General features: G+C 36.5%; 1 protein-coding gene across 1 annotated transcript in view; it reads right to left on the reverse strand.

Annotated features, from left to right (window-relative positions):
* Positions 1-25,687, reverse strand: part of KIF6 (kinesin family member 6) — a 374,962-nt gene that overhangs the window by 283,466 nt on the left and 65,809 nt on the right. The window contains exons 4-5 of the mRNA XM_024766060.1: positions 12,322-12,469; positions 7,582-7,691 (exon numbers count right to left, since the gene is read on the reverse strand). Coding sequence (XP_024621828.1) covers positions 7,582-7,691; positions 12,322-12,469 — 258 coding nt within the window. The remainder of the gene's footprint in view (positions 1-7,581; positions 7,692-12,321; positions 12,470-25,687) is intronic.

Genomic DNA, 25,687 nt, shown 5'->3' on the forward strand with positions numbered 1-25,687 from the left:
GGAACAACGATATATATATATATATATTTTTTTTTTTTTCCCTTTTCTCTTTTTGTGAGTGTGTATGTGTATGCTTCTTTGGTGATTATGTCTGTATATCTTTGCTTTTACCATTTGTCCTAGGGTTCTGTCTGTCCGTTTTATTTATTTATTTTTTTTAGTATAGTTTTTAGCATTTGTTATCATTGGTGGATTTGTTTTTTGGTTTGGCTACTCTCTTCTTTCTTTTTTTATTACTTTTAAAGTTTTTTATTTTTAATAATTACTGTTTATTTTAATAACTTTATGTTATTTTACTTTCTTTCTTTCTTTTTTTCTCCCTTTCCTTTTGAGCCGTGTGGCTGACAGGGTCTTGGTGCCCCGGCCGGACGTCAGGCTTGTGCCTCTGAGGTGGGAGAGCCAAGTTCAGGACATTGGTCCACCACAGACCTCCTGGCGCCATGTAATATCAAACAGCGAAAGCTCTCCTAGAGAGCTCCATCTCAACGTTAAGACGCAGCTCCACTCAATGACCAGCAAGCTACAGTGCTGGACACCCCATGCCAAACAACTAGCAAAACAGGAACACAACCCCACCCATTAGCAGAGAGGCTGCCTAAAATCATAATAAGGTCATAGACACCCCGAAACACACCACCAGACATGGTCCTGCCCACCAGAAAGACGAGACCCAGCCTCATCCTCCAGAACACAGGCACTAGTCCCCTCCACCAGGAAGCCTACACAACCCACTGAACCAACCTTACCCACTGGGGGCAGACACCAAAAACAATGGGAATTACGGACCTGCAGTCTGTGAAAAGGAGACCCGAAACACAATAAGCTAAGACAAATGAGAAGACAGAGAAACACACAGCAGATGAAGGAGCAAGGTAAAAACTCACCAGACCAAACAAATGAAGAGGAAATAGGCAGTCCACCTGAAAAAGAATTCAGAGTAATGATAGTAAAGTTGATCCAAAATCTGGGAAATAGAATGGAGAAAATACAAGAAATGTTTAACAAGGACCTAGAAGAACTAAAGAGCAAACAAACAATGATGAACAACACAATAAATGAAATTTAAAATTCTCTAGAAGGAATCAATAGCAGAGTAACTGAGGCTAAGAACGGATGAGTGACCTGGAAGATAAAATAGTGGAAATAACTACTGCAGAGCAGAATAAAGAAAAAAGATGAAAAGAATTGAGGACAGTCTCAGAGACCTCTGGGACAAACACTAAATGCACCAACATTTGAATTATAGGGGTCCCAGAAGAAGAGAAATAGAAAGGGACTGAGAAAATATTTCAAGAGATTATAGTTGACAACTTCCCTAATATAGGAAAGGAAATAGTTAATCAAAAGGATCAATCCAAGAAGAAGATATAACAATTGTAAATATTTATGCACCCAACATAGGAGCACCTCCACACATAAGGCAAACAGCACCTCAATACATATGCTAACAGTCATAAAAGGAGAAATCTACAGTAACACAATCATAGTAGGGGACTTTAATACCCTAATTTCACCAATGGACAGATCATCCAAACAGAAAGTAAATAAATAAACACAAGCTTTAAATGATACATTAAGCAAGATGGACTTAATTGATATTTATAGGACATTACATCCAAAAACAACAGAATACACTTGCTTCTCAACTGCTCATGGAACATTCTCCAGGATAGATCATATCTTGGGTCACAAATCAAGCCTTGGTAAATTTAAGAAAATTGAAATCGTATCAAGATTCTTTTCTAACCACAATGCTATGAGACTAGATATCAGTTACAGGAAAAAATCTGTAAAAAATACAAACACATGGAGGCTAAACGATACACTACTTAATAACCAAGAGATCCCTGAAGAGATCAAAGAGGAAATAAAAAAAATACCTAGAAACAAATGACAATGAAAGCACGATGACCCAAAACCTATGGGATGCAGCAAAAGCAGTTCTAAGGGGGAAGTTTATAGCAATACAATCCTTCCTCAAGAAACAAGAAACATCTCAAATAAACAACCTAACCTTACACCTAAAGCAATTAGAGAAAGAAGAACAAAAAAACCCCAAAGTTAGCAGAAGGAAAGAAATCATAAAGATCAGATGAGAAATAAATGAAAAAGAAATGAAGGGAACAGCAGCAAAGATCAATAAAACTAAAAGATGGTTCTTTGAGAAGATAAACAAAATTGATAAACTATTCGCCAGACTCATCAAGTAAAAAAGGGAGAAGACTCAAATCAATAGAATTAAAAATGAAAAAGGAGAAGTAACAACTGACACTGCATACAAAGGATCGTGAGAGATTACTACAAGCAACTATATGACAATAAAATGGACAACTTGTAAGAAACAGGCACATTCTTAGAAAAATACAACCTTCCAAGACTAAATCAGAAAGAAATAGAAAATATAAACAGACCAATCACAAGCACTGAAATTGAAAGTGTGATTAAAAATTTTCCAACAAACAAAAGCCCAGGACCAGATGGCTTCACAGGCGAATTCTATCAAACATTTAAAGAAGAGCTAACACCTATCCTTCTCAAACTCTTCCAAAATATAGCAGAGGGAGGAACATTCCCAAACTCATTCTACGAGGCCACCATCACCCTGATACCAAAACCAGACAAAGATGTCACAAAGACTACAGGCCAATGTCACTGATGGACATAGATGGAAAAACCCTCAGCAAAATACTAGCAAAGAGAATCCAACAGTACATTAAAAGGATCACACACCATGATCAACTGGGGTTTATCCAAGGAATGTAAGCATTCTCCAATATACGCAAATCAATGTGATACACCATATTAACAAATTGAAGGAGAAAAACCACATGATCATCTCAATAGATGAAGAAAAACCTTTTGACAAAATTCAACACCCATTTATGATAAAAACCCTTCAGAAAGTAGGCATAGAGGGAACTTACCTCAACATAATAAACACCATATATGACAAACCCAGTCAACATTGTTCTCAATGGTGAAAAGGGAAACCATTTCCGCTGAGATCAGGAACAAGACAAGGGTGCCCTTGTCTCACGACTCTTATTCAACATAGTTTTGGAAGTTTTAGCCATAGCAATGAGAGAAGAAAAAGAAATAAAAGCAGTCCAAATCAGAAAAGAAGAAGTAAAGCTGTCACTGTTTGCAGATGACATGATACTATACATAGAGAATCCTAAAGATGCTACCAGAAAACTACTAGAGCTAATCAATGAATCTTGTAAAGTAACAGGATACAAAATTAATGCATTCCTATATACTAATGATGAAAAATCTGAAAGAGAAATTAAGGAAACACTCCCATTTACCACTGCAACAAAAAGAATAAAATACCTAGGAATAAACCTACCTAAGGAGACAAAAGACCTGTATGCAGAAAACTATAAGACACTGATGAAAGAAATTAAAGATGATCCAAACAGATGGAGAGATATACCATGTTCTTGGATTGGAAGAATCAACATTGTGAAAATGACTATACTACCCAAAGTAATCTACAGATTCAATGCAGTCCCTATCAAACTACCAATGGCATTTTTCACAGAACTAGAACAAAAAATTTCACAATTTGTATGGAAACACAAAAAACACCCAATAGCCAAAGCAATCTTGAGAAAGAAAAACAGAGCTGGAGGAATCTGGCTCCCAGACCTCAGACAATACTACAAAGCTACAGTAATCAAGACAGTAGGGTACTGGCACAAAAACAGAAATATAGATCAATGGAACAGGATAAACTCACACACATATGATCACCTTATTTTTGATAAAGGAGGCAAGAATATACAATGGAGAAAAGACACCCTCTTCAATAAGTAGCGTAGGGAAAACTGGACAGCTACATGTAAAAGAATGAAATTAGAACACCTCCTAACACCATACACAAAAATAAACTCAAAATGGATTAGAGACCTAAATGTAAGACTGGACACTGTAAAACTCTTAGAGGAAAACATAGGAAGAACACTCTAAGAACACTCAAAATGAATTAAAGACCTAAATGTAATGGCAGACACTATAAAACCCTTACAGGAAAACATAGGCAGAACACTCTATGACATAAATCACAAGAAGATCCTTTCTGACCCACCTCCTAGAGAAATGGAAATAAAAACAAAAATAAACAAATGGGACCATAAATAAGATGAAAAGACAGCTCTCAGAATGGGAGAAAGTATTTGCAAATGAAGCCACTGACAAAGGATTAATTTCCAAAATTTACAAGCAGCTCATGCAGTTCAATATCAGAAAAACAACCCAACCCCCAAATGGGCAGAAGACCTAAATAGACATTTCTCCAAAGAAGATATAGAGAGACTGCCAACAAACCAATGAAAGGATGCTCAACATCACTAATCATTAGCATAATGCAAATCAAAACTACAATGAGGTATCACCTCACACCAGTCAGAATGGCCATCATCCAAAAATCTACAAACAATAAATGCTGGAGAGGGTGTGGAGAAAAGGGAACCCTCTTGCACTGTTGGTGAGAATGTAAATTGATACAGCCACTATGGAGAACAGTATGGAAGTTCCTTAAAAAACTAAAAATAGAACTACCATATGAGCCAGCAATCCCATTACTGGGCATATACCCTGAGAAAACCATAATTCAAAAAGAGTCATGTACCACAATGTTCATTGCAGCTCTATTTACAATAGCCAGGACATGGAAGCAACCTAAGTGTCCACTGACAGATGAATGGATAAAGAAGATGTGGCACATATATACAATGGAATATTACTCAGCCATAAAAAGAAACGAAATTGAGTTATTTGTAGTGAGGAGAATGGCCCTAGACTCTGTCATACAGAGTGAAGTAAGTCAGAAAGAGAAGAACAAATACCGTATGCTAACACATATATATGGAATTAAAAAAAGAAAAAAGGTTATGATGAACCTAGAGGCAGGATAGGAATAAAGATGCAGATGTAGAGAATGGACTTGAGGATACGGGGAGGGGGAAGGGTAAGCTGGGACGAAGTGAGAGAGTAGCATGGACATATATACACTGCCAAATGTAAAATAGCTACTGGGAAGCAGCTGAATAGCACAGGGAGATCAACTTGGTGCTTTGTGACCACCTCGAGGGGTGGGATAGGGAGGGTGGGAGGGAGGGAGATGCAAGAGGGAGGAGATATGGGGATCTATGTATACATATAACTGATTCACTTTGTTATACAGCAGAAACTAACACACTATTGTAAAGCAATTATACTCCAATAAAGATGTTTAAAAAAAAAGTGGCTTAAGGCTATCTCTAGCAGGACAATAGAAAATATCTAGATCACTTCTTATTCTTTTGTGAAGGGGAGAAGAGCCACCAAATAAATCCTATCTTATGAGGTCACTAATCTTTGAACTCTAGACATTGGAGGTTAGATGGTTGTTAAATATTATATAATTCAATGTCCACATTTTACACACAAAAAGAAACCCAGAAAAGTGAAAAAAATTATCTAAGATTGCAGGTCTGGGGCTAGAACCCAAATATCCTGACTGTTAATCAAGTGTTCTTTTCTCTATATCCCACTACCTCTCTTAGAGGTCAAAGGACTTTTCTCTTCCCATAGTTAGGCTGCACCTAATTATATCAATTAGACTCAGACTCACAGGGCTCATGTTGCTCTCCCCACTCTCATCTTCAAAATGTCTCCTTCATGTTTCAATTTAACAGATAATTTCTAAAAATTTTAAGGACTTACTTTGGCATAGGTGGAAGAGAGACTACCAATGCAATTAAGGCATACTTCTTGCCTCTGAGCAATGTATGTAAATGTAAACATCTGGTACAGTATTCTCAGACACCCAAGTTATATATGTGAAATGCATCACCACCACCCACTCAAGTTTTCTAATGGAAATCTCCCTTTTATGTCAATGACTCCTTAATTCTCTAGGTCCCATGGTAAAATCTTGAAGCTATTTTTGCTATTCTGGCATGAGGGTGAGAGTATCTTGTTTTTAATCCTTGTTCTACCATTAACCAATTAGTTTTGAAACCCTGGGCAAGTCCTACCTCTCTGAGCTTCATCTCCTGTCAGTAAAATGACTAGAGCACCAACTTGCTGTGATTCACCTTCTTTGCAAAACCAATCAAGTCCAAGGTGCTAGGCATAATCTTCCTTTCAGTCTTTCTTTTTTTCCTTTTCTCTCTTTCTCCCTCTCTCTCTTCCTTCCTTCCTTCCCTTCTTTCTTTCTATTTATTTATTGCATATCTCTCAGATTTCTCTCTCCTTCATGTTCATCATGGCCAAGCCCTTCATTTCTGGATTATTACTAAACAAGCTATCAAGCTCTTCTGTGTAGATATGACTTGTTAAAAACGATTTTAAACAAGAGTTAGCCTAGAGGTATACAGGTTAGACTGGAGGCTAGAAAACTAATTAAGAAGCCTGTTAGAATAGAGACCAATCTCACACCAAAAGCCTGTCATTCAAATCCCTCAAAAGCTGGCTTCAGCTGGCCTTCCTGCTTTTACTTCACATGACTCCTCGACACATGGCCTTTATGTATTTAATGCCGCTGTTTCTATCCTTCCTATGAGGAAAGTGCTTCCTTTTCCTGAAGTTATTTCCAATAGCTTCTTTAAAATCAATTTCTTCCATGGAGTCAGTAATCTTTCCTTTCTCTTAACTTTTATACACATATTAACAGTGCCAACAATAATCCCCTTTTCTAACTCCCTCTAGTAAATATTGTTAGCATAAAAAAAGATGAGATGTAAAAACTCTTAACATTAACAGAAGAATGTATATAAAGGTTATATAACCTATTTTCTTTATTATCTCTTCTTGTTTCCTTTGCAAATTAAAATAAGCAAATGGTTGTTGAGTTTTTTGGTAGAGGATTAATATATACTTTAAACTGCTTTAGAATATTTAATAAGAAAAATATTACAATGCATTTTCTTGGCTCTACCAACATTCTGAAGATGTCTGGACAAAAGTATATGAATTGTTACTAATTAATATATGTATACTTTAGGCAAATATTCAAACAAGCAGCGAGTAATGTTATATAAATGCTTGCAGAGTAACTTATTCCATTAAGAGATAAGCTCTGAAGACTCTATTTACATTTCAGTTATGAAACAATCAGTGCCAGTCTGACCAAATGCGTGTCAATGTTAGTCAGTAACAGCAGAGAAGCGTTTGGGGAAAACTTAAAGTTTTATTTTCTCTCTTTCAGATTCTTTTATTGCTAATTTGAATACCTTCTTCAGAGAAAGGCCGCAACTAGAGGAGTAAAAGGGTTTCATGTGGCAAGAGCAAAGTAGTACTGTCACATCCCATCAATCCTCTCAGCGCCCACTCTCCGAGAATATTCACTGCATTGGTTCGTGCCGACTCCAAAAAAGATTGTCTCAAGAAATGAATTTCAAGCAGTTTTGGGTCCCATCACTACTGTCTATTTGTTGTAACTGAAAAAAATATCCACTATATTGCAAAAAGATTCTGTTATCCAGTATTTGCTAATTATGATTGAGACCAGAAACATACAAAGTTTCAAAGAAAACAAATGAAGGGAACATCTGAAAGTAATTTTCCCCCATTCTTTGTTGTTTTGCTACTCACGGCAAATCTTCCAAACTGGAGGCTTCATGTCTTGGATCCAATAGATCATAACCACATTCATTGTAGATTTCCAAATAGGAAATGTGCGTTGTATATATTTTGCTGCTGTCCTGATTGGGAAAGAGAAGGACATTATTAAATGGCTATAAATCACGATTCGGCTTAGAGAAAGATGAACACATTTATCACTAGTTTCCTCACAGTTTCCCTCCTTCACTCTCTCACTTTGTATGGTTTACATTTTCAGTTCGTGACACTTTCAAGTTGCCAGTTACCATATGTATGAGGCTTTTTTTTCCCCCAATGGCCAACACCCATGATTACAAGCAACTTCAGTCTGTTATTTTTTATTAGTTCCACATTATTCATAAAAAGTCAATATACACTTAAAATGAGCCAACTTGGTTGCAGAACTGTATAACACACCATTTTTTACTTTCCAGACAGAAAAAAGAACAGAACACAGAATTCTTACTTCAGTTTAAAAATTTCAGTAGCCAGAGAGTTACCATCTTCAATCCTAATTCCTTTTTAACTTTTCTAATATTCAAATTTCCAGTGACAGATAACAGACAATAAATAGATATGGAAAGTGAATTCCAGGGAACATAAATAGTTTAGATCAATCAGGTAACAGTAAGAGTGGACACTAACATTTCACTACCTGTACCTTACCTGTTGGGTTAATTTTCCTTGCCCAAGTGGCAAATTAGGGATATTCAACTGTTGGTTAGGGAGAGGTATTTTCTGTGGGTCATTGCTGAAATGCAATAATATAGGCATCAATGTAATTAGGATAAAAGTCAAGGTGACTGGTCCTACTCTCAGTTCTGCCAACAGACAAAAAGGACCCACTCCCTCTAAGATGGAATAAAACAGGGAATTTGTTCAGGTCTCGAGAAAATTCCAAGCTCACTTTTTCAATACCAAATATCAATAATAGCACTTCTTGTTTCCCCCAAAACACAAATGCTTCCATTTCTCTGAATATTAGAGTATTGCTACTTATAAGAGGAGAATATATTTGTGTCTTCTGGCAAGAAGGTCGGCAGATTGTCAGAGTGGATATTCACAGAAAGGATTCTCATCTATATCCAGGACAATACATCTGACAGGTGTTATTCAAAGAAGGAGAAGACCAAGTCACAGAGATGGGGGAGAGAACAGTGGCCTGCAAATCCAAAGCTGGAATGCTAGTCATACTAGCTCTGAGCCCCTACCAAGTCAGGCCTCTGTTTCCACACTCATTAAGGTGAAGAAATTGGATAATGACTCCCTCGGCATTCTTCAGATTAAAACGAATATGATTCTCTGGTCCTAAAATGTCTCAAACTATCCAAATAAAGATACTACCATTTCATAAAAATGAAATAATACAAGAAAAACTAAGGCAGCTCTCAGCCAGCACATGACTGTAGTAAAACACTCAAGCTACAGCTGAAATTCCATGTTTGGTGTTCTGTGAAGGTGACAGCATGGACTGAATCTTTACTAATCAAGTTTTTCCCAAGCAAATGCCAGAAAGCCTGTTGATGTGGGAGACTCTGGCTGCTTATGCTGACAAACGGTCTATCAATTATATTGATAGAGCTATCAACTGTCTATCATTACTAAAGTAACCTCATTTAGTAATGGCATCATATCAGCATAATTTTGGGGATTATAGCTTGAATTAGTGCAGGAATCAGAGACTACAAATACTAGACAGACTCTGAGTGGCCTTTAGTCTAATCCAGTGTTTCCTAAAATATTACTTAAAATACTTGTGGAAAAAAGTGTTCCATGATCAGCATGCATACTGTCCATCTCTGAAAGATTCTCAGAGCAAGTTAAAGCCCATGGGGAATCACCCAGCACCATCCCGAGATCCTGTTTAAAACAACGTATTTCTAAAACTTATCTGAACATATGTGAAATATCCCATAGATTATGGTTTGAGATTTTAGCATACATTTATGAGTTCCTCTTAGCACCAGACAAAACTGGGTTAGAACACTGGATCTGCCTTTATAACTGAGTGATCCTGCACCCTTAACCTCAGTTGTTTAATCACGAACTTGGGGATAACAACCTTTAGAATATGGCAGAACTGTTGTGACAGAGGAATAAGGTTCTGTATTTTAAATCCTACCAAAAATGTGTGGCCTGCTAATAGGCACCAATAAATCATTGCTGTTGCTGATGTTATTATTATTGCTGTTATTATTTTTATTATTATTATTTCTGAAAGCCTCCAAATAGAGAATTCAGTATGTGAATTCAAAAGGAAAGGAAAAGAAAGGCAAAAAGAGCAGCCAACTCCTACGTTCATCAGCAGTGGAGAAACTCTCTTCTTTCAGAAACTAGGAGAAATAATAAAAAGTCAGGAAAATGGCAAGTCCATTGCCCAGAGATGATAGGGATAATGCCTTTGGCTCCTCTGGCTTCTGCATTTTCTGGGCTTTTATTGGAATACACACTTAAAATTCACTGAGCTATGTGGCAGCTACCTTTCCTCATTACTCCTTTTTTACTCTTCAGAACTGCCAGGCTGTAATGTAACACACATGTTTGCTGCAGACAGCCTTTTCTCTTGCCCCCAAACAAGTATGAACCTTACAATACTCAAAAATAATGAGCAGTGATTTCTAAAATAAATGGAATCAATTTTCTTCTTTTAAAATCTTTGCAAATGTGCTCCTATCACACTCACAGGCATTTTAGGACCCAGTATGCACTAGTTCTTAGTTTATCTTGAAATAAATACATTGCATAAGTCAAATGTTTCCTTTAAGGATTCTGGAGAGCACCATGTGTCCTCTAAAGTAATCAACTGGGAGCATCTGAGTACCTGTCAGCATTTTTCAGCTAAACAATGAGGACAAACTTTATGAAGAACTTCAAAGTTGCCTCTGACTTGTTTCACCATAGCTCAGTCGGGTTATAACTAATGTGTTGTACCCCATTGAGTTAATCTGTTCGTCTACAAGGAGTTATCCTGGCTATAAGCTGATCTGATGGGCTCTCTCCAAACCAAGAAGTTATTTAGAATCATTCGGAATGAAATGGGGTTTAGAGTAATATCAATGACAAACAGATATAAAATTATGAACCCAACAGATGGTAGGTACTTGGGAGATATTTAGACTTTTAAAACTGTGTTTTGGTAACCATAGACAAAATTTAAAAAGAGACAAATAGATTTTCTATTAGGAAAGAATTTGTTTATTCTGTTTAACTTAATCAGGGGAATTAGCTTCATTTGTTCTGAGTTTCAAAGGGTTCTTTGAAATTGTTCAGCAATCATTTGGCCACACGCATATATATATGGACATTAATGGCAATAGTAATAACTATCATTTTTTGAGCATCTCCTATGTGCCAGGAACTGGACAATATCTTTAAATACATTATATTCAACTCTCACAGCTACTCCACAAGACTGAGGCATTAAGGAACTGCCCAAGGCCACATCCTGTAAGTAGTGCACTTAGAACCAGGTTGGCCTGCACCAACTTCAATGATTTTCCCAAGACAGCACGCTCCCACATTAGGCCACAGCAACAAAAACTATTAGAAATTATATTCTCAGTTGGCGAAATCTGGGAACAAAACAGAAGAGCTAATGTCAGAAATAAATGAGTAAATGAAAAGAAAGGATTTGGATCCAACGTATACACTATACGCTATCCTTGCTTTTCCAAATTTTCTGGCATGCAGAGCTGGCATGTTTGCGCTAGTGAGTGATGAGCTGAACTAATGGGTAATTGCTACTTTATGGGTGGAAATTAGAATTATGCAGATCTCAGCAACTTCTCATCTTTGCAACTCAGAATGCAAGCAGCATACAGCTGAGATATCTTAGAAAGACTGTTACACTGACCTAGTTAGGACATTTGTTATACAGAATTGCTACAACCAAAGAATTGTTGGAACTAGTAGGGACGCTGGAGATCCTCTAGTACAATTTAGTCCCTACTTTCACAGAGGGCAGAACTGAAACCCGGAGAAGTTAAGTGACACATTACATAGAGTTTGTTTAAATACAACCATTAAAATAAAGCCAGTCTGATACCCAGAGGCAGGGTATGTAGTGGTTAAAAAGCACAGAGTTTGGCATCACACAGATCTGGGATGGAAGCTCCAGATCAGCTACTTATGAGGATGCAGAGGAAAATAAATATATCCCAAGACTCAGTCTTCCCAACTATAAAATGGGGATAGAGGTACCTACATTGTTAGTTTTATTAAATCTTGATAAAGCAACAGGCATTTGGAACCACACAATAAATGATGCATATAATATAGATAGGAAACTCCCCTTTATAATAATATTAATTGCAATAGGATTTTTACTGTGGTAAATTCCTCTGGGCTTCCATTAGAAGTGTGAAAAAGTACAACCACATTATCCTATTCAGTGCTTTAGAAGCTAAAACAAAGGTCCATTTTGGCAAAAGGATACTCTTCAATTTAATGACAAATATAAAAGTTGGTAAAATGTGTTTTAACCTCCATGGGTGTATCAGAACAAACTCCCTTTGAGCCTTTGCTGAAGTAGCATCCCCTTTAATGAGAAGCACCTTCTGGATTTTCACCTCTTCAGCAAAATCCCAAACTTTCCTTAAATGTAAACGCCAGAGTCACTACACAATATTTCCTCATTTAGGTATAATATAACAAAATGTCATGATAAATTTTCTGCCCACAGTAAATTTCTGCTGAATATATCAAATATAAAATGAACTTAAAGCTTCATACCTTTTGTAATTGCTCAAAAATGTATGACAGTGTCCTTGGGATAATGCCTCTGTCACTGTAGCGCTCTGCCCCACCTGTGATGGTGAATGTCTTACCGCTGCCTGTTTGTCCATATGCAAAGATGGTACCATTGTAACCTGCCAGTACACTACATAAAGAAATAGCAAAGTTTTATTATCAAAATGGCTAATTGCATTTGTATTAAATGGCTAGTATTCTAAGAGCAACTTGATTCAACACTACTGAAAAGACATTTATAGAAATATCTATAGAAATATTTATGTATGTGACTATCTAGCTAGAAATTATTTTTTATCTAGGAGTCTCAGCACATCAATCCTTTTTTCTGAGAGAGGACCTATAACTCAAATGGGATCCAGTCATCTTAAATATTTTCTTTATTTCAAATTATTATTTTAGAATACAATTGACCCTTGAACAACAGGGGTTTGAACTGTGTGGGTCCACTCATAAGCAGATTTTCTTCACCAAATACATACTACAGTACTACACGATCCTCAGTTGGTTGAATCCCCAGATGCAAAACCATGGGTACAGGGGGATGGCTGTAAAGCTACACTTGGATTTTCAACTGCGGGGAGGGTTGGTGCCCCATCCCCTGCATTGTTCAAGGGTCAAATGTAGTCTACCCTTTTATATTTACAAAAAAGTTGCAAAGATAGTACAGGGAGTTCACATATATCCCACAGCTAGTTTCCTCTATTGTTAATATCTTACATTAGTATTGTACATTTGTCACAATTAATGAACCAATTGAAATATTATTACAAACTCTATAAAAATCTCCTTACTTTTTAATCTAATGTCTCTTTTTTCCCAGCTTTACAGAGATATAATTGACATATAACATATATAAGATTAAGGTGTGCAATGTGATGGTTTGACACATGTATATATTGTGAAATGATTACCACAGTAAGTTTAGTTAACACATCCATCAACATATCCATCACCTCAAATACTTGTGGAAAAAAGTATACTTTGTGGTGATAACATTTAAGATTTACTCTATTAACAACTTGTAAATACTTAATACAGTACCGTTACCTATAGTCACTGTGCTGTATATTAGATGCCCAGAACTTACCCATCTTATAACTGGAAGTTTATACCCTTTGGCCAACATCTCCCCATTTCCTCTACCCCATAGTCCCAGGTAACCACCATTCTACTCTCTATTTTTTTTCTCTTTTTAAAATTTTATTTATTTATTTTCCATTTATTTTTGGCTGCATTAGGTCTTCGTTGCTGCGAGCAGGCTTTCTCTAGTTGTGTCAAGCGGGGGCTACTCTTTGTTGCAGTGCACAGGCTTCTCATTGCAGTGGCTTCTCTTGTTGCAGAGCATGGGCTCTAGATGCACAGGCTTCAGTAGTTGCAGGATGCGGGCTCAGTAGTTGCGGCACATGGGCCCTAGAGCACGCGGGTTTCAGTAGTTGCAGCGCGTGGGTTCAGTAGTTGCGGTGCGTGGGCTTCAGTAGTTGTGGCACATGGGCTTAGTTGCTCTGCAGCATGTGGGGTCTTCCCAGACCAAGGATTGAACCCGCGTCCCCTGCATTGGCAGGTGGATTCTTAACCACTGCACCACCAGGGAAGTCCCATGTACTCTCTATTTCTATGAGGTTGTTTTTATAGATTCCATATATAAGTGAGAACATATAGTACTTGTCTTTCTCTGACTTATTTCACTTAGCACAGTGCTCTCAAGGTCTATCTATCTTGTCACAAAAGGCAGGATTTCCTTCTTTTTTAAAGCTGAATAATATTCCATTGTGAAAATATACCACATCTTTATCTATTCATCCATAGATAGACACAAGTTTTTCCATGCCTTGGCAATTGCCTTGGAAGTGCAGATATCTCTTTGAGATAGTGATTGCATTTCCTTTGGATATATAGTTGACCTTTGAACAACTTGGGTTAGAACTGTGTGGATCCACTTTGACACAGATTTTCTTTTTCAATAAATACAACTAGCCCTCTGTATTCAAGGGTTTCACACCTGCAAATTCAACCAACTATGTATTGAAATTTCCATCCAGGGTTAGTTGAATCCACAGATTTGAAACCCACAGGATACAGAGAACCAAATATGGGACTTGAGTATTCATGGATTTTGGTAACATGCAAGGGGTCCTGGAATCAATCCCCCACAGATACTGAAGTTATACCCAGAAGTGGGACTGCCAAATCATATGGTAGTTCTGTTTTTAATTTTTAAAGGAAACTTTATACTGTTTTCCATGGTGGCTGCACCAACTTACATTTCCACTGACAGTGTATAAGGGTTCCCTCTTCTTCTCTTGAAATCAGGTAGTATGATGCCTCCAGCTTTGTTCTTCTTTCTCAGGATTGCTTCAGCTGCTCAAGTTCTTCTGTAGTTCCTTACAAATTTTAGGATTTTTTTTTCTATTTTTGTGAAAAATGCTGTTGAAATTTTAATAGGGATTGCATTGGATCTATAGATGGCTTTAGGTAGTATGTTCATTTTAACAATATTAATTCTTCTGATCCAAGAACATGGTATATCTTTCCACTTATTTGTGTCTTCTTCAATTTCCTCTTCAATGTCTTGTAATTTCCAGTGTACAGATCTTTCACCTCCTTGGTTAAATTAATTCTAAGTATTTTATTAGTTTCGATGTTATTGTAAATTAAATTGTATTTTTTATTTCTTTTTCAGATATTTTGTTGCTAGTGTATAGAAACACAACTGCTCTCTGTATTTTCATTTTGTATCCTGCAACTTTAGGGAATTTGTTGATTAGTTCCAACAGTTTTTTGATAGATTCTTTAGGATTTTCTATAAGTAAGATCATATCATCTACAAACAGAGACAATTTTACTTCTTCCTCTCAAATATGGATGGCTTTTATTTCTTTTCCTTGCCTAATTGCTCTGGCTTGGACTTCCAGTATTATGTTGAATGGAAGTGGTAAAAGTGGGCACTCTTGTCTTATTCCTGATTTTAGTGGGAAAGCTTTAAAGCTTTCACCATTGAGTATGATGTTAGCTGTGGTTTTATTATATATGGCATTTATTATGTTGAGGTACATTCTTTTTATACTCAATTTAGTTGAGAGTTTTTATCTTGAAAGAATGTTGAATTCTGTCAAATGCTTTTCTGCACCTATTGAGATGATCAAATGATTTTTATCTTCTATTCCATTACTGTGGTGTATCACATTTATTGATTTGCATATGTTGAATCATCCCTGCATTCCGGGGGTAATCATATTTGAACATCGTGTATGATCCTTTTAATATGCTGTTGAATTCAGTTTTCTAGTATTCTGTTGAGAAGTTTTGCATCTATATTCAACAGGGATATTAGTCCATACTTTTGTGGTGTCCTTAGTCTGGCCTGTTATCAGTGTAATGCTGGCCTTGTAAAATGAATTTGGGAATGTTCCCTCCTCTCTAATTTTTTTAGAAGAGTTTGATAATTTTTAAATATCTGGTAGAATTCACCAGTGAAACCATCTGGTCCCAGGATTTTCTTTGTTGAAAGGTTTCTGATTACTGATTCAATTTCTTTACTGTTATTGGTCTGTTCAAAGTTTCTATTTCTTCATGATTCCATCTTGCTACACTGCATATTTCTAAAAAAGTTTTTCTAGGTTATTCAACTTGTTGGCATATTAAGGTTCACAGTAGTCTCTTATGATCCTTTGTATTTCTGTGATGTCAGCTGTTATGTCTCTGTTTTCATCTCTGACTTTATTTGTTTGAGAATTCTACCTTTTACTCAGGCTAGCTAAAGGTTTGTCAATTTTGTTTATCTTTTTTAAAAAAACAACTTTTCATTTCATTGATTTTTTTCTATTGTCTTTCTGGTTTCTATTTTGCTCATTTCTGCTCTGATCTCTATTTCCTTCCATCTTCTAACTTTGCGCTTAGTTTGTTCTTCTAGTTCCTTGAGTTTTAAAGTTAGGTTGTTTGTAATCTTTCTTTTTCTTAATGTAAGCATTTATAATTATAAACTTCCCTCTTAGAACTGTTTTTGTTGCATCCCTTAAGTTTTAGTGTGCTGTGTTTCCATTTGTGTTTCTTTCAAGCTATTTTTAGATTCCTCTTTTGATTTCATCTTTGACCCTTTGTTTATTCAGGAGTGTGTTGTTTAATTTCCACACATTTAGGAATTTTCCAGTTTTCCTCCTGTTATTGATTTCTAGTTTCATACTGTTGTGGTTGGAAAAGATATTTGGTATAATTAATGTTCTTAGATATTCTAAGGTTTTTTGGTGACCTAATATATGATCTATCACACATGGAGAATGTTCCATGTATGCTTGAGAAGAATGCATTCTGCTGCTGTTGGTAGGAATGCTCTGTATAGGTCTGGTAAGTCCATTTGGTTTAACGTATAGTTCACATCCAATGTTTTCTTATCGATCTTCCATCTGGATTATCTATCCATTGTTGAGAGAGAGGTATTGAATTCCACTACTATTATTGTATTGCCTACTTATACCTTCAGATCTGTTAGCATTTGCTTAGGTGCTCTGATGTTGGATGCATATATATTTACAATTATTATATCTTCATGATGAATTGACTCTTTTATCATTATAATTAACTTTGTTTCATGTTACATTTATTGGTTTAAAGTCTACTTTGTCTGATATAAGAACACTCTTGCTTTCTTCTGGTTTCCATGTGTGTGAAATATATTTTTCCATCTCTTCACTTGAGGTCTACATGTGTCCTTAAAACTGAAGTGAGTCTCTTATCAGCAGTATATAGTTGGGTCTTGTTTTTTAATCCATTCAACTACTCTGTGCCTTTTGACTGGAGAATTTAATCCATTAACATTTAAAGTAATTATTGATAGGTAAGGATTTAATAATGTCATCTTTTTCATTGCTTTCTGGCTGCTTTGTAGTTCCTTTGTCCCTTTCTTCCTCTTTTCCTGTCTTTCCTTGTGAATTGATGGTCTTCCATGTGGTATGCTCTGATTCCCTCCTTTCTATCTTTTGTGTATATCCTATAAGTTTTTGCTTTTTGGTTACTATGAGGCTTACATAAAATATCTTAACGATGTAACAGTTTATTTTAAGTTGATAACAACTTAACTTTGATCACATATCCATTTGATCACATACCCAAAATTCTACCCATTTACTCCTTGCCCCATATTTTGTTTTTGATATCACAATACCTCTTTTTATATTGTGTATTCATTAACAAAATATTGTAGCTATAGTTATGTTTAGTACTTTTGCATTTTAAACTCTATACTAGAGTTAAACAATTAACACATCACCATATTACAGTATTAAAGTGTTCTGAAATTGACTATATACTTACCTTTACCAGTACGTTTTATCTTTTCATATGTTTTCATGTTGCTAATTAGTGTCTTTTCTTTTCAGCTTGAAGAACTCCTTTCAGCATTTCTTGTAAGGCAGGTCTAGTGGTGATTAATTCCATCAGCTTTTGTTTGTTTGGGAAAGTATCTCTCCCTCATTTCTGAAAGACAACTTTGCCAGTGAAGTATTCTTGGTTGGCAGGATATTTTCTCTTCTTCTTTCAGCACTTTTATATATCATTCCACTCTCTCCTGGGCTGCAAATTTTATGCTGAGAAATCTGCTGATAGCCTTATGGGGTTTCCCTTATTGTGAGGATCTTTTTTTCTTGATGCTTTTAAATTTTTCTCTTTGTCTTTGATTTTAGACAGTTTTATTTTAATATGTCTTAGATAAGACCATTTTGGTCTGAAATTTTGGGGTGACCTATTAGCTCCAGGAACATGGATGTCCAAATCTTTCCCCAGATTTGAGAATTCTTAGCCATTATTTCTTTAAATAAGCTTTCTGCACCTTTTTTTTATCCCTCTCTTCTCTTTCTGGGACGTTAATATTGAGTAGATTCTTTTAATGGTATCCCATACTTCATGTAGGTTTTCTTCACTCTTTTTCATTCTTTTTTCTTTTTGCTCCTCTAACTGGATGATTTCAAATGACTTTTTTTCTAGTTAATCAATTCTTGCTTCTGCTTGGTTGAATCTGCTATGGAAGCTTTCTAATGAACCTTCAATTCAGTTATTGTACTCATTGACCCTAGGATTTTGTTTGTTTTTTTAATGGTTTCTATTTCTTTGTTGAACTTCCTATTTTGTTCATGCATTGTTTTCCTAATTTCATTTAGTTGTCTATCTTTGTTTTCTTGTAGTTCACCACATTTCTTTAAGCAGGTTATTCTGAATGCTTTGTCAGAAAGTACATAGATCTCTATTTCTTTAGGGCCGGTCATTGGAGCTTTATCAATTTCCTTTGGTGATGTCATGCCTGCATGGGTGAACTTGGATCCTGTGTCCACAGGGGCTGACCAGGCACTGGGAATCACTGGGGTTGGTCTGGCATCTGGGTCCAGTCAAGAGCAGGGGTGGATTGGGAGCCTGAGTTCACAGGAGCTGGCTTGGAGGCTGGTTCACAGGAGCCAGCCTGGTGCTATGGCCAGTCTGGAGCCTTGGGCTATGGGAGCTGGATTATTATAGAATATTTCTGCTCAACAGAATTTGTCACCAGTTATATAGCACTATCCCATTAGCAATGTCATTTGAATATAAATTTCTTAGCCATAAATGCTCTAGGTAAATGAAGTCTATGACTTTAAGTATCAAACATTAAACATTTTATTGTTTTTTGATAGAAAACCTTCTAAAATATATTAGGCATTCCTGTTTTGAAAAGCAAAGGATACAGAGAACAAATTAGCATTTTCATTTTGATTTAGCTACAGCCTATGAAAAGTGAGTACTGTAGTGTGCTACACTGGCACCTGATGATTGTTATATCTACTTTTTTAACTTAAATATTCTCTCTTTCTACCAGTTGTCTTAATATACTATCCTCTAATATGTGCTCACTCTCCCCCCATCTTCAGTGGAACAGAAAACCAAATGGCAAAGCTTCATAGAATGCTATATAAAGATTTTTAAATGTAAGTTCCACCTATATATACTCTATGGCTATTTCTGTATTACATTGCTACAATAAAAAACTAAACAAAGAAATGTAAATGCGCAAAATTTGTCTCCAGTTCCTTTCTGTACAGCCTCCTCATCCAAACTCAATCTGCCCCCTCTCCATTGGGCACTGGGAAATTTCATATGCTTCCAGTCTCATCTGTCTTAAGGGAAAATACTAATTAAAAATAAAGATGGTGGGATAAGGACCTTTAAAATTTACTTCTCCACAAGAACAATGGGAACAGTGGCAAATATAGTAAAAATCAAATTTTTTAAATCCCTAGAAGTTATCCAAAGGCTCACAACAGTCCAAGGAGTGCTTAGTCAAGAAAAACGGCTGAGTATCAGTAAAAACAGAGAGCTTTATGATATTTTAACCTAATCATTCCCAACTCCACTGTAGCCTTGAAAGACAATAAATAGCCTTGCAACCACAGTAAGTGTGACTGTGCAAACTAGCAACCAGGAGACTAGCAACAATTGGGTTTGGAGCTCCCCAAAAAGCCCAAAGAAATGTACTTCTCTGATCTGTCTGGAAGCTACCTGGAAAAGCCCCACTCTGAGCACTTGTCATTGTCTGACCTGACTCAGAGTTTACTCAGTGCAAAGAGCCTCTCCGCATGGTGTTTATTGAAAAACAAAAAAAAATCAGTGCTAAGTGTCTAATATTACAGTTGCCCTAACCTGCAATGCTAGGAGGCAAACAAGACGGTGAACAAAATCTTACAATAAACGTCTGTGGAATGATATGTCTATGAGGGGGCTTGAAAAGTTATGATATATTCCTGGGGCTCTAGAGGGACACATACACATGCAGGGCTATGTGCATGCCCAGGGAAGACCTGAGATGGTCATTATATCTCACTTCTGGCTGACCTTGAGGCTCTGCACAAGCATAAAATGAAGGCTAAGGCAGAGTTATCAATTTCTAGAGCATTGAAGGGGTGCCCCAACACATACACAGAGTCCTTCATCAAAAGCTTGGAAACTGGTTCAAGGCGTTTATGGAAATCTCTGTCCAATCATTAGCTGATGACCAAGCAACTGAGCAGGGATTTCAGAGGCTGCATACAACAAAGAATACAGACTTTACAGAATTAGTCTAGAACATTCACTAAACAAACAAACCAGCAGCAGCGACAATAATAACAAATAACAAACCCTGGGGAGGGTAGGCATGTGATTTTCAGAACTGACATATTATATTACTTAAAACGCCCAGTTTTCCAACAAAAAAGTTTTGAGACACACAAAGAAATAGGAAAGTATTTCCCATAAACAAGAAATAAAATGTTTAATAGAAACAGTCCTGGAGGAAGCCCAGACTACAGCTCACTAACTAGTTAAATAATTTATTTATTATAAATATGTTCAGAGAACAAAAGTAAAGCATGTTTAGAGAATTAAAGAAAGTATGAGAATAAGATCTCACATAAAAAAGAATATTAATAAAAATAATTTTTTAAAAAAGAACCAGTAGGGCTTCCCTGGTGGCACAGTGGTTGAGAGTCCGCCTGCCGATGCAGGGGACATGGGTTCGTGCCCCGGTCCGGGAAGATCCCACATGCTGCAGAGTGGCTGGGCCCATGAGCCATGGCCGTTGAGCTTGCGTGTCTGGAGCCTGTGCTCCGCAATGGGAGAGGCCACAGCAGTGAGAGGCCCACGTACCACAAAAAAAAAAAGAACCAGTAGAAATTCTGGAGTTGAAAATTAAGATAACCAAAAAAAATTTTTTTTAATTCACTAGAACAGCATATTTGACTTAATACAAGAAAGAGTCAGTAAACTGCATGGTAGGTCAATTGAGATTATCCAGTCTGAGGAAAAGAAATTAAAAAGAATGAAGAAAAATAAATAGAAACTTAAGAGATCAACATATACATAATGGGAGTCCCAGATGGAGAGGGGAGAAATATTTAAAAAAATAATGGCTCTAAACTTCCCAAATTTGATGGGAAACATTAATCTATAATATATTTCGAAGAATCTCAGTATAGGGGCTTCCCTGGTGGCGCAGTGGTTGAGAGTCCGCCTGCCGATGCAGGGGACACGGGTTCATGCCCCGGTCTGGGAAGATCCCACATGTCGCGGAGCGGCTGGGCCCGTGAGCCATGGCCGCTGAGCCTGCGCATCTGGAGCCTGTGCTCTGCAATGGGAGAGGCCACAACAGTGAGAGGCCCGTGTACCGCAAAAAATAATAATAATAATCTCACTATACTCCACGTAGGACAAACTCAAAGGTATCCAAGTCTAGACATGTCATAATCAAACTGTCTAAAGACAAAGCAAACCTTAAATGTAGCAAAAGAGAAGTGACTGATTACCTACAAGGAATCTTCAGTAAGATTAACGATGGATTTTTCAACAGGAATGATGGAGGCCAGAAGGCAATGGAACAACGTATTCAAAATGCCAAAAGACTAGTTTGGACATCTTTCTTTGCAGAAATTAACAAGTTTCTCCTAATATTTATATTTTAATTTTGTTTTCAGATTGGTCATTGCTACTGTGTGGAAATACAAGTGATTTTTTTACATAGATATTATATCCTGCAAACTTGCTGAATGTGTTTATTACTTATAATCATTTTATAGTGGATTCCTCAAGATTTTCTTATATACACAATTATGTCATCTGCAAATAGAGATACTTTTACTTCTTCGTTTCCAATCTAGACATCTTTTATTTCATTTCTTGCTTAAATGCACTGGCTAGTTTGCGAGTGACAAATTCTCTTGGTTTATGTTTACCTGGGAATGCCTTAATTTCTTCTTAATTTTTGAAGAATGAGTTTGAAGCTATAGAATTCTCTATTTGCATATGTGATTTTTTTGTTTTATTTTATTTTATTTTTCTTGGTGTCTCTTACTCTTCTTTTTTAATTGAATTATAGTTAATTTACAATGTCATGTTACTTTCAGGTGTACAGCAAAGTGATTCAGTTATTCCTTTCCATTATAGGTTATTACAAGATTGTGAATATAGTTCCCTGTGCTATACAGTAGGACCTTGTTGTTCATCTGTCTTATATGTAGTAGTTTGTATCTGCTAATCCTAAACTCCTAATTTATTCCTCACCCCCTTTCCCCTTTGATAACCATAAGTTTGTTTTCTATGTCTGCGAGTTTGTTTCTGTTTTGTAAATAAGTCCATTACTATTCTATTTTAGATTCCACAAATAAGTGATATCATATGATATTTGTCTTTCTCTGTCTGACTTATTTCAGTTAGTATGATAATCCACAGGTCCATTCAGGTTGCTGCAAATAGCATTATTTCATTCTTTTTTATGGCTGAGTAGTATTCCATTGTCTATATATACCACATCTTCTTTATTCATTCATCTGTCGAAGGACATTTAGGTTGCTTCCACATCTAGGCTATTGTAAATAGTGCTGCAATGAACACTGGGGTGCATGTATCTTTTCAAATTAGAGTTTTCTCCAGATGTATGCCCAGGTGTGGGATTGCTGGATCATATGGTAACTCTATTTTTAGTTTTTTAAGGAACCTCCATGTTTTCCACAGTGACAGCACGAATTTACATTCGCAACAGTAGTAGTATTTTTAAAAGACAGAAAGAGAAAGTAATAACTAATAAAAGTAATGAAAAGCAAATGATGAATTTCAGCAATGAACAATGGGATACACATTTTTGTTAAGAAATATTTCAGAACTTCCTAAAACCAACAATGCAGGTTACTGCCTAAATCATCCTAGCTAGAGACAGTTCTGATTTATGTAAATAAATCAATGCTTTATAAACCAAAGTTTGATATCAGATGAAAGCTCCATTGTAGAAACCTTCTCTTTCCTTTTGAAAAACGCATTTTTCCCTAGAAATTTAAATTACAAAGCTAAGATATTTTGTCATTTCTTATCTTTCAGTATTTGCATGAATAAAACAAAAATAAAGCTTCAGGCCTCTTGCAGATTATAAACTGGAGTATTATTCCACACACATCACATTTACATACTAGAAAAAATACAAACCATTTTAGTTTTTCACTTTTATTACTCTTTATTTGTTTAACTGCAAGTAGAAGAAACCTTCTAGAAGTATCTGCATAAAGAAGTATCTGCATAAAGTATCTGCATAAAGTATCTGCATAAAGTATCTGCAAAAAGGAGCTTTAGAAAGCTCCTTATACAACATCTAAATCAAAGCAATCAACAACAAATTATTACTGTGATGAGAATTTAGTTCACTAAACCAAACAAATGATATTATAGTCCCTCAAATTTGAAAAGCTAAGCAGATTTGAAAACAACAACAAAGTAATAGGATCACGGATTTTATAATTGGTGTCATTAGCAGTTTTCTAACTACTTTTTGTTCAATAGAAGAATCCTTCTAAGGTATTTCTGGAAAACAGATATCTGAACTATACTTAAACAGCTGTTTGATTCAGGAGCAGGATAGAATCATATCTGGGTGGGGCTGCCTTTATTTTTGAGGGGAGAGAGGCAAGTGAGGTAGTACCTTAAAAGATCATGCAGTTGAGACTTAGAAAAATTAATAAAATACAGAGAAATACATTATTTATAATTTTAAAAACTTTTTATCAGAACGAATCAAATTAGTTCACCAGAAAACACAAATAAACTAGTTAGTACTAAGAGCAGAATTTTTTAAGCAAATAGATATTATACTATACAGTATGTTTAATTTGACTAAAAATCTTTACATCAATAAGACTAATCTGGACCAGAATTATCAAAATTAAGGTCCCTATTGTAAATACATAGCTACCTTATTACTTCATCTTGCCTTTCACCCAGTTCTAAGAGCCCCAGTAGCTGAAATTCACTAATTTTTATTTGGTTTTAATTTTCAGAACAGTTCATTTCTGTTCACTAAAGCCCTTCTTCTAGAATAAAGTCCCTCAGAAGTAGCCTCAAGCAGCTCTTTGGTGCAGCCAATTGTCTTTTACAGAGAATATGATAAGTGACTCTTACTTATTTCACTTTCAGAATATTTCCGAGTGCATAATTCAGCAGCTTGAATTTTTAAGAGGAATTTGAACCCAAGACAGTAGCAACTCATAATTAACACAATTAACAGGACTCAATTTTGCCATAAATAAAAATAATCTTCCCATCTGTTAAGCCAAGCGAACCCGTAATTTGTAAAATTTCCAGCAAATTTTGGTCATGGGGCATTCCCTTTGCTATAAAGGGGAAGGAGGTAGAAAAAAATAGTGAGGGCAACCTACGCTTCAGGGAAACTTCAGAAGGCAGTAGACTGGAGAGCTAAATTGCTCTGCCCAGCAAGCTTTCTTAGTCCCTCTTCTTCTGATAATAAACCCTTCACCCACTCCATTCCATTCTTCAAGCTCATGAGGAACAGGCAAGTGTGCAGGGCTTATAACTCAGGCCTGGCCAATCACACCACCTCATTCCACCATGGTCCCCCCCAACTCCTGCCCTGTCTGTAACAGTTATTCTTCTAAGAGGCTGATGACATGCCTCAAGCAGAGCAAATAAGAATCCCTCCCATATGAATTTTGAGAGGAAAAAAGCTTCCTTTTTGCTGGGGTCCTTGAATCATGGCTGCCAGGGGCCATCTCCCCTGTCTTTCTGCACCGGGAAGAAGCAGAACCAAGCATGGGTCAGATGGGTGGGGAAGGAATCTTAGCCTTGTCAAGTACCTAGTTCAAGTAGCAATGACCCTGATTTTTGCAGCACCCCCTTCAGTTCTCTGAGCTAACCCAGTTATGTGAGCCAAGAAATCCTCTCTTTTCTTTGAGATGGGATTCTATTTTATGTCCTAACTAATACAAAGTTTCTGGAGCGACCTGCAAAACATCTTTTGTACCTTGGTTTACACCAGAGATCTCAAGCTGGCAATGAATCTTGCCTACAAGAATGCTTATGTGGGACATGCGTTCTCCCATTTGCCATAGTCCCCTAAACTCCCTGTTGTCTTAGACTCAGTTGCTTCCCAAATGTATGATACTAGCCTAGACCTGAAGGCAGGGCTGCATCTCTGTACAATAATGGATTGCCAGCCACAGTGTGGTCCCTGTGAATGCCATCACTCCCCCAGAGGGGCACAGTGCTGTCATTCATGAAGACTATGCTGAATCATGCCCCCTTCAGATATGTAACATGGATGTACTGGTTAAAGGCATATAAGTTTAGTTTCCCTTGGTTTAGACATCGTCCTTCTAAAAGCATGCTCTGGCAAGATCATTCTAAGGTCTTGAGAGATCCACTTTTATGATGTATTGATCTAGCTGTAAATCCTAGTAAGAAAAATAAAGTGGGTTACATGGCTAACCTTAGTTGACCTAAATCAACCACTAGTTATTTTTTGGAAAGGAATATCCAAGGCAAGGATATCTAGATTAAAAACAACCTACACATTCAA

This window comes from Neophocaena asiaeorientalis, unplaced genomic scaffold (genome assembly GCF_003031525.2).
Source record: "Neophocaena asiaeorientalis asiaeorientalis breed wild unplaced genomic scaffold, Neophocaena_asiaeorientalis_V1.1 scaffold46, whole genome shotgun sequence".
NCBI classification, from domain to species: domain Eukaryota; kingdom Metazoa; phylum Chordata; class Mammalia; order Artiodactyla; family Phocoenidae; genus Neophocaena; species Neophocaena asiaeorientalis.